Here is a 15,685-nt window from a genome sequence, read left to right as displayed (position 1 = left end):
GGAGCAGTTAGTAACATGATTTTTAATGTTTGTCTCCTTCCTGGGCCTCTGATCATTATACTGTGCGATCTGAAGAGATTCCACAGTTTAATAATAGCAGTTTCAGTACGGATGTATTTGGTCCAAATGAAAGTGACATGTGAGTCTCAAGAGATGAATCTTGCAAAGTTACCCAACAAATACTCTTGCCATGGGCATGTGTGTCTACTTAATGATCTCCGCTCCAGACTACTGCCTCTTCTGTTTCTACTTTAGCCCTCTGAGGGCCCTGTGTGTCTCATCCCATATCACGTTTCTGTCTGTGATATTCTGAAGTTGTTCAGCATCAGTGATGTGATATGAAATGCATGGGGCCCCCTGAAGGGACGAAGGGGAAGCTGCAGCAGCTGTGGGCAGGATTGGAGATTGGTAGGCAAATAGGGCCCGTACACCAAGTTATGGCCTATTTAAAAGAAAAAAAAAGAGCAGCAGTCACAGCCAGCAAGGAGAAAAGAATATATGTGTTGACCAGTGGCGTAACTAGGAATGGTGGGGCCCCGTGGCGAACTTTTGACATGCCCCCCCCTCCAACCGGCGCCGGCATCGAAGTCGAAGACCTCGACCGGCCCCCGACTCCGCACTCTATTATGTCTCTTAGCGGCCCCTGCACACAGTATTATCCCCCATGGTGGCCCCTGCACACACCATTATGTCCCTTAATGGCCCCTGCACACACTATTATGTCCCTTACTGGCCCCTGCACACAGTATTTTGTCCCTTACTGGCCCCTGCACACAGTATTTTGTCCCTTACTGGCCCCTGCACACAGTATCATCCCCAATAGTGTCCCCTGTACACAGTGTTATACCCCATAGTGGCTCCTGCACACAGTATTATGTCCATTAGTGGACACCTATAAACAATTATTATACTCTGGGGTCTTTTCAGACCCCAGAGTATAATCATCGGAGACCTGGGGGAATAAAAACATAAAAAATTACTGTTTCTTACCTGTCCCCGGCTCCTACGCTGTCTTCTCCACTGGTGTCCTTCTGAAATGACGTCAGACGTCACATGACCCGGGACGCAGGCCAGGTTCATGTGACATCAGAGACGTCAGAAAAGACGTCAGGACGGAGGCCTGGCAGGATCGTGGAGAGGTAAGTAACAGTGTTTTTTATGTTTGTTACCTCTCCCGGTCCGCTGATAATTATACTCGGGGGTCTGCAAAGACCCCCGAGTATAATGATAGTATATGTGGGGCCCGCGGTGTCACTTACCGATTCCGGCCCAGCCAGGATCGGCAAGTGAATAGGGCCCGTTACGGCCTATTAAAAAAACAAAAACGCAGCGGTAGCGGCTGTCACCGGGCCCCCTAATGGCCCGGGCCCTGTGGCAGCCGCCTCCGCTGCCTCTATGGTAGTTACGCCCCTGGTGTTGACTAAGTTATCAGCAGACCACTAGAATTAGTTATCGAGAGGTGGTCCGTAACCTAGGCAACAAGCTGTAAACACTGATGAGACATAATGAGTAGTATCTGACAAACACGGCAAAATAGGTAAAGTAATATATTGGTTTAGACACTTAAGTTAGCTTAAGCTAGACATTTAAATATGATCTTGGAGATAGGAATACCCCTTTAAGTCAAGACAATTACCATATTAGTATTTATTTAATGTGTGGATAAAAACTAGAATATCTGAGGAGAGTCTATGCAAACAGATAAAAATATTAAATTCATGGAAATATTCTCTTTGGTAAGGTCTGTACTGTACCCAAGACAAAGCTAAACCGCAGGGACACAAACACATTTATAGCTATTTTTATTAAATGTTTTGAGAGCAACAGAATGAAATCTTACTGCAGATTTCCAAATGTTATAATGCCCGTATTAACCATATAAAGATACCACCTCATCCGAACATTAAAGATGGTGGCTGTTTTTATATTTTCCATATTCACATTTCAAAACCCATTGAGGGTTGGTGTTCACATAACCAACATTTAGATCTTGTTCTATGTTTAGGTGACCAAAAACAATTCTCACATTGCATATTTTGTATTGAATAAATTACATTTTAACAGTTTGGGAGTTTACACATCTAGCAATACCAATTAAATTTTCTTTTAATAGAAATGAATCGAAAATGTTTTTTTTTTTTTTGTTTACTCAGTTTTTTTCATCTTTAAAAACCTATTTACACGTTTACTTTAGTTTTTGCCTGTTATACAAAGGGACTTGAGCATGTGATCACTTTATTGGCTGTATAGTTTACTATACAACTTCTGCATTGTACTGTAAAATACATTTATATACATATAACATACCTGTAAGTAACTTATTTTATTATTTTATAATTTTTTTTATTATTTAACTACTTAGCCTACTAGGCTAAGGCTTGGTTCACACATCAGTATGCCATTCGTCCATTTGCATTCAGTTTGAGACTTTGAAACGGACTGATACATATGCTGATTGTATACTGACAACCTTTGCTATCAGCATAAAAAGGTGTCAGTATACAATCAGTATGTGTATCAGTTCATGTCTGGTGTAGCAGTGCTGGCCGTGTGCTCAGCTCGGCTCATGTCCGGAGTAAACGAGCTGAGCGCACGGCCAGCACTGCTGCACCGGAGATGAAGCAGTGCTGGCCATGTGCTCAGTTCGGCTACTCCAGAGATGAGACGAGCTGAGCGCACGGCCAGCACTGCTACACCGGAGATGTAGCAGTGCTGGCTGTTTGCTCAGCTCGGTTACTCCCAAGATGAGCCGAGCTGAGCACACGGCCAGCACTGCTACACTGGAGATGAAGCAGAGCTGGCCATGCACTCAGCTTGGCCACTCCAGAGATGCAGCCAAGCAGAGCGCATGGCCAGAACTGCTACATTGGAGAACCGCTGCTACACCGGAGAACCACTGAACCCTGCTGCACACTCAGCTCTACTGCATCAGAGATGCGCTGAACCCTGCTGCACACTCAGATCTGCTGCATCTCAGCAGAGCTGAGTGTGCAGCAGGGTTCAGCACACACTCAGCTCTGCTTCATCTCCGGTGTAGCAGTGCTGAGCGCATGGCCAGCACTGTTACATCTCGGCATAGGAATGCATTGACCAGCGTTGATTGGCCGAATGCCATACAGAGTACAGCATTCGGCCAATCAACGCTGGTTGTGCTGGAGGAGGCGGAGTCTAAAATCGGTCCACAGCAGTCTCCATTCTGGTCCGATCTTAGACTCCGCCTCCTCACATACGAGCCTCCGGCAGAACCAGCGTTGATTGGCCGAATGCTATACTCTGTATGGCATTCGGCCAATCAACGCTGGTCAATGCATTCCTATGGAAAAAAGTCAGCTTGCGCATATCGCAAGGTGACAGGGATCCCAACGTAATACAGTAACTTGGGCATGTTAGATGCCCCCCAGACATGCTTCCCCTGCTGTCCCAGTTGCATTCCAGGGTGTTGGCATCATTTCCTGGGGTGTCATAGCGGACTTGGTGACCCTCCTGAGTCGAATAGTAGTTTCCCCTAAACGAGTATTTATTCCCCATAGACTATAATGGGGTTCGATCGAACAGTCGAGTATTGAGCGGCTACTCGAATTGAACTTCGAACATTTCACTGTTCGCTCATCTCTAGAGTCTATCATTAGAAAATCACCTTTTGAACTAATGGCACATTGGAGTAGCCTTTAAAAAGGCTTTCCTCATCTACCCTCCATTCTCTTCTTCTACTCGCTGTTTCTGTAAAAATCTTTTTTTTTTTGCGATATGCAAATTACACCCAGGGAGCACACCCATGTCATCACCTCTCGCCACCCCTTAGTTAATTCTGTTCATGTCCCTCTTCATCTTGTGATCTTCTGCCTTACATAGGAATCTGACACTGTGCTATATGGGGATGAAATATCGAGCATTTGCAGTTAGTTCTGCCACTTCAGGTTCAGGCAAAGTTAACGGCGCATGCTCGGTCCGCAGCTGATAGCTTCAAAAAAGTATTAGATGCCTTTTTAGAGCATGTAATAGAAATGGAAATGTATAGAATGTTATGACGTTTCCCATTCCCTGGACATATGTCTTTTTTTCAACCATACTAACTATAATCATGCTGATGAAGGACCTGAGAAACAGAGTTGGATGAGCATTTCTCCTTTGCTTTCTATACATTGCCTATGGCGCACATTAGCTCTGGGATATCTGAGATAGAGCCTACAGAGAAGAAAAAATGATAAAAAGTACAGAATGCTAGTCATACAGTATAGTGAGCAGAATCAGTGTTATTCCACATATACACACACTGTTGTTTATGCAAAAATTTATTTATTTATTTATAGGTTAGGTACACTTTAAGCAGATAATTTTTTTAAAAAAAGAAAGACAGCCATTGTCAGAATGGTCCTTTGTAGAGCAGCTGTCTCAAATGGCTGCATATCTTTCATAGCCGAATATTGAGATAAGTGTCTGGTGGGCAACATCATAGGACAATGTGCTTGGTCATACTGATGTGAAAATTTAGCTTCTTTGTATAGGCTAGCCTGGGACTACAAAATTGTAGTAAAAATATAAAGGCATCTGTAATTTTAACTCTAAGTTTATTTACAAGTATTTCTAAATCATATTTTTCTCTCCTTTTAGTGTCACTGAGAACAAACATAATAGTCTGGTTGCCGGCATTTTGTCAGTTTGTGCTGCGGTCCTGGTGATATCTGCTGTTTTCTTCATTATCAGACTGAGAAGAAAGAAGAACTCAGGCATGTATAGGAAGACAGAAAACGTACATGTGTATGACTTGTTCAGAGTACAATATTTATCTGGTGGGAAACAAATTGTTTTGGTTATTTTTTGCAAAACCAAAAAAAAAAAAGAAAAAGCAAATAAATCATTAATGGCAAATATAGTTATGGAGTACTAGCTTTTGCCCATGACGTAATCTGCACGTTGTTGGCGTTGATGATCCACCAATATTCAGCAAATTGCTGCCGTTGATGGTTCGCCTGCTCCAGTGTTTCGGCAGCTCTGAAGCTGTCCTGCTGCTGAACTTGTTCCTTGAGCCATGCCTGTGATTGATCGGCATCTCAGTGGTTAGCTGGGATGCCATATAATGAGTGTGTAGTTGGCGTTGTTGATCCGCCTGCTCCAGCGTTTCAGCAGCAGTCAAGCTGGCCTGCCACTAAACTCGTTCCTCGCGCTGTGCCCGTGATTGTTCCGTCATCTCAGCAGCTCAGTGGGACGCCATATAATGAGCGTGTTGTTGGCATCAATGATCCCCCTCAGCTCCGCTTGAGGAGAAGTCTGTGACTTCTGGCTACATTCCCAGTTCTCGATGTTTTAGAATTTTGCGACAAATTACATTTTCTTTTTCCCCGGCATGTTTAAAATTGGCAAACTGCCAATATGGATTAAAGGGGCTGCCTGGAGCAGATCAGATAATATGCATATGCTTTTACACAATGGACTCAGTGTTATCTGTGTGTTTATATAGAGAGATAATACACCTGGCTTTATCAGCATATTGCAATTAGCTGAGAGAATCGTGCTGGCAAGAACAGTTTAATATAGTATATGAACATAAATTCATAGCAGTCGTGAAGCCATGTCATTTACCGGGATAAAAAGTAGCCTATGTGTTAATTGAGGTTACAAACTATCTATGTGCCAAACTATCTATGTTCAGCCGTTTCTGCATGACCGAGTAACAATCATTTAAACTTTCACATTTATAATATTAGTAGGGTAGGATATTAATACAAATATTTTAGGAACAATTCTATAATTCTACATTGCTGTCAAGGTGATTTATTTATAGATGTTTTAATGGAAGCCATCATCGGCACTACCAAGGGATGGTACAACAAATATACAATCTAGAAAAAAAAGTTAGGCAATAATAATTTGAATAAATATTATTCTATCAAACTCATCACAAATAACTATATATATATATATATATATATATATATATATATATGTAACTCTATATATATGTAACTATATGTAACTATATATATAGTTACATAGTAGATGAGGTTGGATAAAGACATTAGTCTATCAAGTCCAACCTATAACCCTATAATCCCTACAGTGTTGACCCAGAGGAAGGCAAAAAACCCCATGAGGTTTATGCCAATTGCCCCATTTCAGGGGAAAAAATTCCTTTCCGACTCCAAATCTGGCAGTCAGTATAAAAACCCTGGATCAACGTGTCCTTAAAATCTAGAGACCATAACCTGTTATACTTTACTCTTCAAGAAAGGCATCCAGGCCCTCTTTGAACTTGTTTAATGAATCCGCCATCACCACTTCCTGGGGCAGAGAGTTCCAGAGCCTCGCTGTTCTTACTGTGAAGAATCCCCTTCTATGTTTCTAGTGAAACTTTTTCTCCTCCAGACATAGTGGATGGCCTCTTGTCACTGTCACTGGTCTAGGAGTAAAAAGATCCTTAGAAAGTTCTTTGTATTGTCCCTTCATGTATTTGTACATTGTTATTAGACCCCCCAGTAGACATCTTTTCTCTAAACTGAATAACCCCAGGTTTGTTAATCTATCGTTGTACTCCAATCCACCCATTCCCCTAATCATATATATATATATATATATATATATATATATATATACATATATATATATATATATATATATATATATATATATATATATATATAAATAAATTTTGAAAGTGAAAGTGGAGGAGGAGGATGCAGTGACTAGAACTGTAATTGGTTTTCTCACAAACTCTGTGGTTTTGGGAGTCAGCCTAAATGTTTGCCCAGGTGTAATGGATGAGGCTTTGTCAGCAAATTGCAATTAGAATCCTTAGAGCAACGTCCCTAACAGGGTCGAGAAATACATGCTGTTGGAAGAAGACTCATTTGTTTGCAGTGGGTAGTCATCTCAGAGTTTCTTTTTATTTATCCTGGGGTGTATCAACCTGTAGCTGAGCAGTGATGTCATTGTGTCATTGAAGGTTTGAGTTGTGGTCCCCGTTCTTTGCGGTGGTCCCTGGCCTCTGTTCCTAATGGGACCTTTTCACCTTAACGCTACTTCTTTGATTGAAGGTCTTTGTCATTCTCAACATGGTGGCTCCCAGCAACTTCCTGCTTTCATATTTGGACTATCAGTACCATTATGGCTATGATGTAATTTCAGTTCTGGCTGTGGTGCAGTAACTTTGCTTGCTGTCATTTGACTCCAGTTGCTGTAGGTTGACATCAGCAACACTAGGTTTCTTCCAACCACAGAGCAACATGGAGGCACAAAACTGACAAAAACCAGTAGTGACAAAGAAAGCTTATTCTGTGAGCAATGGGGCCGCTGACATGAGACTACCTGCTGTGGCCTAACTACCACTAATGTAAATTTAAAGAGATGAAGGTGCTCTTCCACAGACTACTTCCCTCAAGCTTCAGCATAACTGAAAACTATTCATATAGAGTCCCTGCATGATAACCTTTCACAATAAGAAAATTATGGCTGAATATCTCAGATGAGTTAGTCAACTCTTCTGGATGCCGATGAATTGAAGCCAGTGATGAAGAAGGGAGCTGTCTGCTTGCTCCCTGCTTCACCACCTGGTCACTTTCTTTGCTCTGGGTGCAGGAGGCGCGGTATAGTGACATCACTTACATCGCGCCTGTTACTCCTTAAAGACTCCGGGACCAGACAGGAGTGAACGAGGGAATGAGGAAAGGTAAGTATTAAGGTTTGTTTTTTTCTTTGATATATACAGTTGGGGACATGAAGCTTTGTTAGGAACCTGGGGGGGGGGGAGGGGAATGAAACTGTGGGGGCAACCTGGGGTGGGGTGGGATGGGTCATGAAACTGTGGGGGCAATAGGGGGGACATGATACTGTAGGGCAATGGGGGCATGACACTATGGGGGCAACCTGGGGGTAGGAGGACGTGGTACTATGGGGGCAACCTGGGGTGAGAACATGATACTGTGGGGGCAACCTGAGGGGGAGGACAAGTCAATGTGGGGGGGCATGATGCTGTGGGGGCAACCTGGGGTGAGGACATGATACAGGGGTGTCTGGGCGTGACATTATGGGGGCAACCTTGGGAGTGGAGGGACATGATACTGTGAAGGCAACCTGAAAGGGGCATGTCAGTGTGGGGGACATCATGATACTGTGGGGGCAACCTGAGGTATGCATGACATGGTGGGGCCACCTTGGGGGAGGGTTGACATGGTGGGGGCATGAAATTGTGGGGTCAACCTGTAGAGGAACATAAATCTGTGTGGGCAATCTGGAGGAGGATACTATAAAGGGAATATTGTGTAGGCCACTAGGGCACCATTATACTGTTTGAGAGCCACAAAAATGTTTTATACTATGTGGGGGCATTGAGGGAGCATCATAATTTGTATAGGTCAGGTATTTCTAAGTGGTGGTGATGAAGGGCCCACTTATGAAATCTTTGCACAGGGCCCACCAATATGTTAAAACGGCCCTGCTTAGTGATCTGTATAACTATGCCACTGGTGGTAAATGATTGTGGAGATTTAAAGGGGTTGTCTCATGAAGAAAAATCTGATCCCTATTCCTTGTTAAGGCGTATGGATGCCCAAGGGCGATTTTATTAAACTTTAAAATTCTTTTACATTTTAAGCTAATATTTTATTTCTTTCTTTCCATGTTTATAATGTAGATTTGGTTTCTGTTGGAAGCTACACGACTAACATAAGCATGACTGACCTGGATAATGTTACAGGCAAGGAAAACCCTGCAGTGATAGACACTCAGGAAACTGATATCAGCAGCTTTAAAGGTAAATCATTTTAAGAACCAAATATTGTATTTTTAGCATTAACTTAAAATGTTTTTATTAACTTTGGGATTGCTTATATTCTAGATGGAGCAAAGAGCAAGAAAAAGGTAAACTGCATAAAATGTTATGTTTCACAAAAATATTATATATATATATATATATATATATATATATATAAATATATACAGTCCTATGAAAAAGTTTGGGCACCCCTATTAATCTTAATCATTTTTAGTTCTAAATATTTTGGTATTTGCAACAGCCATTTCAGTTTGATATATCTAATAACTGATGGACACAGTAATATTTCAGGATTGAAATGAGGTTTATTGTACTAACAGAAAATGTGTAATATGCATTAAACCAAAATTTGACCGGTGCAAAAGTATGGGCACCTCAACAGAAAAGTGACATTAATATTTAGTAGATCCTCCTTTTGCAAAGATAACAGCCTCTAGTCACTTCCTGTAGCTTTTAATCAGTTCCTGGATCCTGGATGAAGGGATTTTGGACAAACAATTCAAGTTCAGTTAAGTTAGATGGTCGCCGAGCATGGACAGCCCGCTTCAAATCATCCCACAGATGTTCAATGATATTCAGGTCTGGGACTGGGATGGCCATTCCAGAACATTGTAATTGTTCCTCTGCATGAATGCCTGAGGATTTGGAGTGGTGTTTTGGATCATTGTCTTGCTGAAATATCCATCCCCGGCGTAACTTCAACTTCGTCACTGATTCTTGAACATTATTCTGAAGAATCTGCTGATACTGAGTGGAATCCATGCGACTCTCAACTTTAACAAGATTCCCGATGCCGGCATTGGCCACACAGCCCCAAAGCATGATGGAACCTCCACCAAATTTTACAGTGGGTAGCATGTGTTTTTCTTGGAATGCTGTTTCTTTTTGGACGCCATGCATAACGCCTTTTTTTATAACCAAACAACTCAATTTTTGTTTCCAAAATGAAGCTGCCTTGTCCAAATGTGCTTTTGCATACCTCAGGCAACTCTATTTGTGGCGTACGTGCAGAAACGGCTTCTTTCTCATCACTCTCCCATACAGCTTCTATTTGTGCAAAGTGCGCTGTATTGCTGACCGATGCACAGTGACACCATCTGCAGCAAGATGATGCTGCAGCTCTTTGGAGGTGGTCTGTGGATTGTCCTTGACTGTTCTCACCATTCTTCTTCTCTGCCTTTCTGATATTTTTCTTGGCCTGCCACTTCTGGGCTTAACAAGAACTATCCCTGTGGTCTTCCATTTCCTTACTATGTTCCTCACAGTGGAAACTGACAGGTTAAATCTCTGAGACAACGTTTTGTATCCTTCCCCTGAACAACTATGTTGAACAATCTTTGTTTTCAGATCATTTGAGAGCGGGCTGTCCATGCTCGGCGACCATCAAACTTAACTGAACTTGAATTGTTTTGTAGAAAGAAATGGTCCAAAATACCTTCATCCAGGATCCAGGAACTGATTAAAAGCTACAGGAAGCGACTAGAGGCTGTTATCTTTGCAAAAGGAGGATGTACTAAATATTAATGTCACTTTTCTGTTGAGGTGCCCATATTTTTGCACCGGTCAAATTTTGGTTTAATGCATATTGCACATTTTCTGTTAGTACAATAAACCTCATTTCAATCCTGAAATATTACTGTGTCCATCAGTTATTAGATATATCAAACTGAAATGGCTGTTGCAAACACCAAAATATTTAGAAATAAAAATGATTAAGATTAATAGGGGTGCCCAAACTTTTTCATAGGAGTGTATACCAGGCCACTCGTGTCTTCCTTCATGCTCACGCAAAGACTGTGTGTACATAGGTTGGTTATTGTTTAAGAGGTTCATGAACTATAAGATGCAGACATTTGGAAATCTTGTGTAATACTTAACTTCCTTTTCAAGCACGATGTTGTAAGAATTGTGCAACTTGCAATTATAGAGAGAATTTGGATTTCCACTAGCAGAACTAGATATTATTATGGGTCACTTCCAAAGATGAAGTGAATGATAATAATCTACTGTACACTATGTAAACAGAAGATGGAAAGCTGTCAGAGCAGGTCCGGCCGTGAGCGGTGGTGAGCGTTTTATGCTCTCCGCCGCAAAATCGGTTTTTTTTAAATCGGACACAGAGTATGCTCATGGTCGGACATCTTTCAAACCCATTCAAATGAATGGGTATGAAAGAGTCCTGCAGGTTTCCGTCTTCTGCCTCTGTTTTGTGCAGGAAACGGAAACCTGCAGAACGGAGACCAGGCGCAGATGTGAATGAGCCCAAAGTTAGACACAACCAGAAAGTAGTAATTATTTATGAATCATGCATTGTTCGGGATAAAATCCCTACACTAATCTAAATACCCTCCACTTGTCTACTTTCTAAATTACATAATTTATCAAAAATGGATATTTACCTATATCCCTGGGAAGTCATGTGACCTCCCCAGGGACATTTGCTGATTATCCAATGACAATCCGCTTCCCAGTTTCTTCCTGCAGGACGGATACTCCTACTGGGACTACAGTCCCAGCACTGCTTTTTGCTCTGCAGCTGATAATCCACCTCTACTGCTCAGCTCCCTTGTCTAAGCAGTAGATGTGGATCGTTGGTTGCAGAGCACAGAGCAGCACTGCGACAATAGTGTGTGCCGACAGAATCAGAAAAGAAGGATGGGCTGTCCCGTAGGAAGAAGCCTGGAAGAAAGAGAGGTAAGTATTTAATGGGGTTTGGAGTTGGGCTGAGTAAATAGGGAAGGGATAGTAGTGGGATAGCTAGAGAGACAGGGAGGGGGTGTATGGGAGGGAGGAAAGAGGCGGGGGGTGAGGTGAGAGGGAGCTACTGTGGAAGTTACATAGCAGGAAGCTGAACCACATAAACAAATGAAGAAGATACCAGGAGACCCTAGAGACACCCAGAAATCACTCAAAAGACTGCTAAAGGTATATGGGTGCATTTATTAATAGCACTAACAGACCTTTTTGAAAAAAAAAATTTTGCTTGGAAAACACCTTTAAGAGCAATCTGTTAGGTTGATTTGGGACACTGAGCCACCCACAGGTCCTGTTAGACTAGAGCCTTAGTGTCTCAAATTGCGCTGTTTTAAATCCATCCATGCCTGCATTTAAAAAAAAAAATAAACCTTTATACTTACCTAGAGATGAGTCTCATTGGACTCATCTCTGGTGCTGTGCAGTTGTGTATTCCTCTTGCTTTGGTGAAGAACTGCACAGGTGCAAGGAGTACAGCATGCAGAGTGGGTATAAGACCAGGGCACAACGTGGCATAAACACAGCAGAAATGCTGCAATTTCAAAAACTGTTGAGTTTTTGGAAATCGCAGCATGTCAATTATACTTACGGAAATGCTAACGGTTTTCCTATAGGTATAATTGAAGCAGAATTTCTGTGAAAGTGCTGCGGGAAAAACAACAATGCATTTCCAGCCCAGTCTTTCCCGTAGCACTTTTTCACTTCGGTCCGCTATTTGGGACCTTAGGCCAAAGCTTTTTTATTTTTATATAGGGCACGGGTGGCTTTATAACAGGGATGTTAAACCCCCATAAGGGCCAGTGGGTGGTGTAGGGTCCTACATCACCCTGACAGATTCCCGGATACAACTGGTATGAACTTGTATTGAACCAAACACACTGTAGCAATTTTCCATATAATTGTTTTGTGTTACTGCAGGGCTCTCAGGAGGATCTTGATTATTCCAGCTTCCTGATTCATAACGTGGGGTCTCCAAATGAAGAAAACACTGCTTAAATTTTCTTTGGAAATTTCAAATGAGTCAAATGTACACAAGTCATCCAATATGCAACTTCTCCACAAAGATATCTTATCACAGAAGACAAAAAAAAATAATCAAAAAACAATGAAAAGTAATATTCTTCAATGACTTTTCATTGTTATTTGCTGTCTTTTGTGATAACATGTCTCTGCAGCAGTCTACCCAATTGGAGAAGTTTGGGTTACAAATCTTTATTCATTAAGCTGCTGCCACATTTCCACATCTCTGTTCTGTATAAGTGAAACTCCAATACAAATGTGATTAAGTATATGAACATGATTAGGGGGCTTCACACTTGCGCCCCTGTGTGCCCTGTGTCAGCCTGCCAGGTCTCCGTCCTATTCCCCAGGGAAACTGTATAGGGGACGGTTTTCCAGCAATCAGTTTTAAAACCCATTCATTTGAATGGGTTTTTAAAGCCAACTGTTGGTGTCTGTATGCAGCCTCTCTGCGGGGAAAACATTTTTTTTTTTTGCACGGACACAAAGTCCTTCATGTCTGACTTTGTGTCCATGCAAAAAAAAAAAAAAACGGTTTCCCCGCGGACGGACATGGGCACAAGTGGGAACGCCCCCTAAAAGAGATGCAAACAATGAGATACATTCAGCACTAAAGTGACAACCTTAGAGCCAGAGATTAAATGGCTGACACAAATATCTGAAGGCATTAGTTTCATCATTATTTTACAAAAGGACAACTGACTTCATCCTCTCCCCTCCACTATCCATAGACTTCTATGGTATAATCTGTATCCAGAGCTGAATCTATGGCGAGAAGAGTTAGCCTCAGCAGTATTGAGGTGGTACACATCCTGATAAATGGAGAAAAAAGTATTTGCTTTGAAACAATATATTACAAAGTATCTTGTATTCACTGGTACAATTCATTTATAATAGGAGGTACACAATTGTATTTTAAGAGATAATACAAATGTAACCTTTTACATTTCACAATGCAGGCCAACTTCTGTTACACCCAACATTGGTTCAGATTACAAAAATAGCAATGGAATGATGTCTAAATGCAGAGTCAATGCCATAAATGGGCCACCAATGAGTGAGCAACTGCTAAAAAAAAGTTCAGAGTAGCTTTTATCTGATCTTTATTGGATTATATATGATAATCAAATCTGCATATATTTAATGAGCCAAATTATATACATTAATAAAACATAGGAAATTAATTTGAACAACAATTTAATATGAGAAGCATATTTTACATTTGTGCCAGCTTATTAGTCACATTAGAGGGATCATCCAACATATTATGATAGTAGGTTGTACCAGCAGCCATGCTCTGTTTCTACACTTCTAACTGTAGTAAGTTTCTTCTTATTCTATTTGCTTTAATTGTCCTTGATACCAGACATCATTAATTTAGTAGATAGGCAAAATGTGAACACTGCCCAACTCACATGTATAGACAACAATCTCCAATCATTCCTGGAAACACTCTCGTGCACCCCCTTGGCTTGGGGCAACATTTTTTTTTAAAAACTGGACACAAAGTCCTGCATGTCCAACTCTGTGTCCAGTTAAAAAAAACCCGGCTTCGCCGCGGAGCGCATAAAAACGCTCACCGGCGCTCACAGTCGCACACTTTTCAAACCCATTCAAATGAATGGGTCTGAAAAATGCCTGCAGGTTTCCGTCTCCTGCCCAGTTTCGGGCAGAAAACGAAAACCTGCAGAACGGAGAGTGGGCGCAGATGTGAACGAGCCCTAACCTTGTTTTTTCATGTATCACATTAAAGTTAAGTTTTAACCATTATTGGATTTCTCCTCGTTTGCTGGAATCGTCTTTGACTTTTTCATCATTTATTTAGATTCGTAATAAAATTGTCTGTAGGTTTCTCTAGGATAAGTACATTAATGATAAGGTAATCACAGTCTTTACACCCTTACTGAGTACATTGCAGTGATTCACACTTCGCTTTATGCCAAATCATATAGAGTTATAATAGTGAGGAATCAAATGCATTCTAAGGCTAAGTTCACAATTTGGTCCGGAAAAAAATGCTTCCCGATTAGGAAGCGGTTTTCTGGAACGGTTTTTGGTTAAAAAAAAAAAAAAAAAAACGCTTCAGAAAATGCTAGGTGGTTTTCCCCTCCCGGGCAGCGAATGGACCCTAAAAAACTGCACCAAAAAACGTGACACAGTTTTTGGCAAAAAAACGCGACGTGGTTTCCGCCTTCCATTCACTGCTATTGACTTCCTGAGGTGGAATCCGCCTCAAGAAAGGTCATGTCGCTTCTTTTTTCCGCTAGCAGCAACATGATGCTAGCGTAAAAAAGAACGCTAGCGGTCTCCATAGACCACCATTGTGAGGGGGCGGATTATGACGTGGATTCCACGCCATAATCCACCCCCTCTGTGCCCGTGTGAACGGGCCCTTAAAATGTGATCCAGATATACAAGAATGGTTTCAGCTTATGTAGGGCAAATAAATCTTTTTCCTGGGTCACTTATCAGTTGCTGACATTGGCCCTAAGAAGTGTCTTTACAAGTATTTGATTTCTTGGTTTGATCTTATTTCCATATACTATTTGGATATACTATACTCATATACAGTTTTGAAGCAATAATTAAGAATAATTGCATTTGTATCTTTATTTGCCTTTTAAATAATCAAACGTATTGGTAGTTATCAAAGATGCTAATTGATATCAGTTTTCTGAAGTGATTCTGCACATGTTCTGAGATTCAGACAATGATCAAAGCTCGTATCAAGCACACAATTACTCTTTGTGAAATGATTAGTGTTGAATAACATATCAAATAAATTATATTAACAGCACAAGTGTTTCAAGTGTAATTTATTCATTTATTATGTTGACAATATTAAAACCATTTTGTTGACTTTGTTTTACATCTAGATGATAAGGGTATGATGACACGGTGCAGTCGTGACATGGCTGTAATGTGGCAGTGATGTGGCCATGGTGTGGACGAAAACTAGGTGGACATGCCAGCACTCCATTATAATTCATTACAAACTGATTTCTTATTGAGTGTTCCAACTGAAGTGTTCCAAGTAAATAACAGGATGGTTACCACACAGCAGAACTAAGACTACTAAATAGTTTGTAATGCACTAATGGAAAACCGCAAAAGAAAGTGTGTGAGTGTGTTTTGATTCTAAGG

General features: G+C 41.2%; 1 protein-coding gene across 1 annotated transcript in view; it reads left to right on the top strand.

Moving 5' to 3' along the window:
* The window catches only part of LOC142194792 (polymeric immunoglobulin receptor-like), a 69,077-nt gene extending 53,745 nt beyond the window's left edge, over positions 1–15,332 (top strand). Inside the window, exons 9-12 of the mRNA XM_075264158.1 lie at positions 4,612–4,727; positions 8,627–8,746; positions 8,831–8,853; positions 12,440–15,332. Coding sequence (XP_075120259.1) covers positions 4,612–4,727; positions 8,627–8,746; positions 8,831–8,853; positions 12,440–12,517 — 337 coding nt within the window. The 3' untranslated portion in view covers positions 12,518–15,332. The remainder of the gene's footprint in view (positions 1–4,611; positions 4,728–8,626; positions 8,747–8,830; positions 8,854–12,439) is intronic.
* Positions 15,333–15,685: the final 353 nt, after the last annotated feature.

Source organism: Leptodactylus fuscus, chromosome 2 (genome assembly GCF_031893055.1).
Source record: "Leptodactylus fuscus isolate aLepFus1 chromosome 2, aLepFus1.hap2, whole genome shotgun sequence".
In the NCBI taxonomy this organism is placed as follows: Eukaryota; Metazoa; Chordata; class Amphibia; order Anura; family Leptodactylidae; genus Leptodactylus; species Leptodactylus fuscus.
This window is presented reverse-complemented; position numbering and strand designations above follow the sequence as displayed.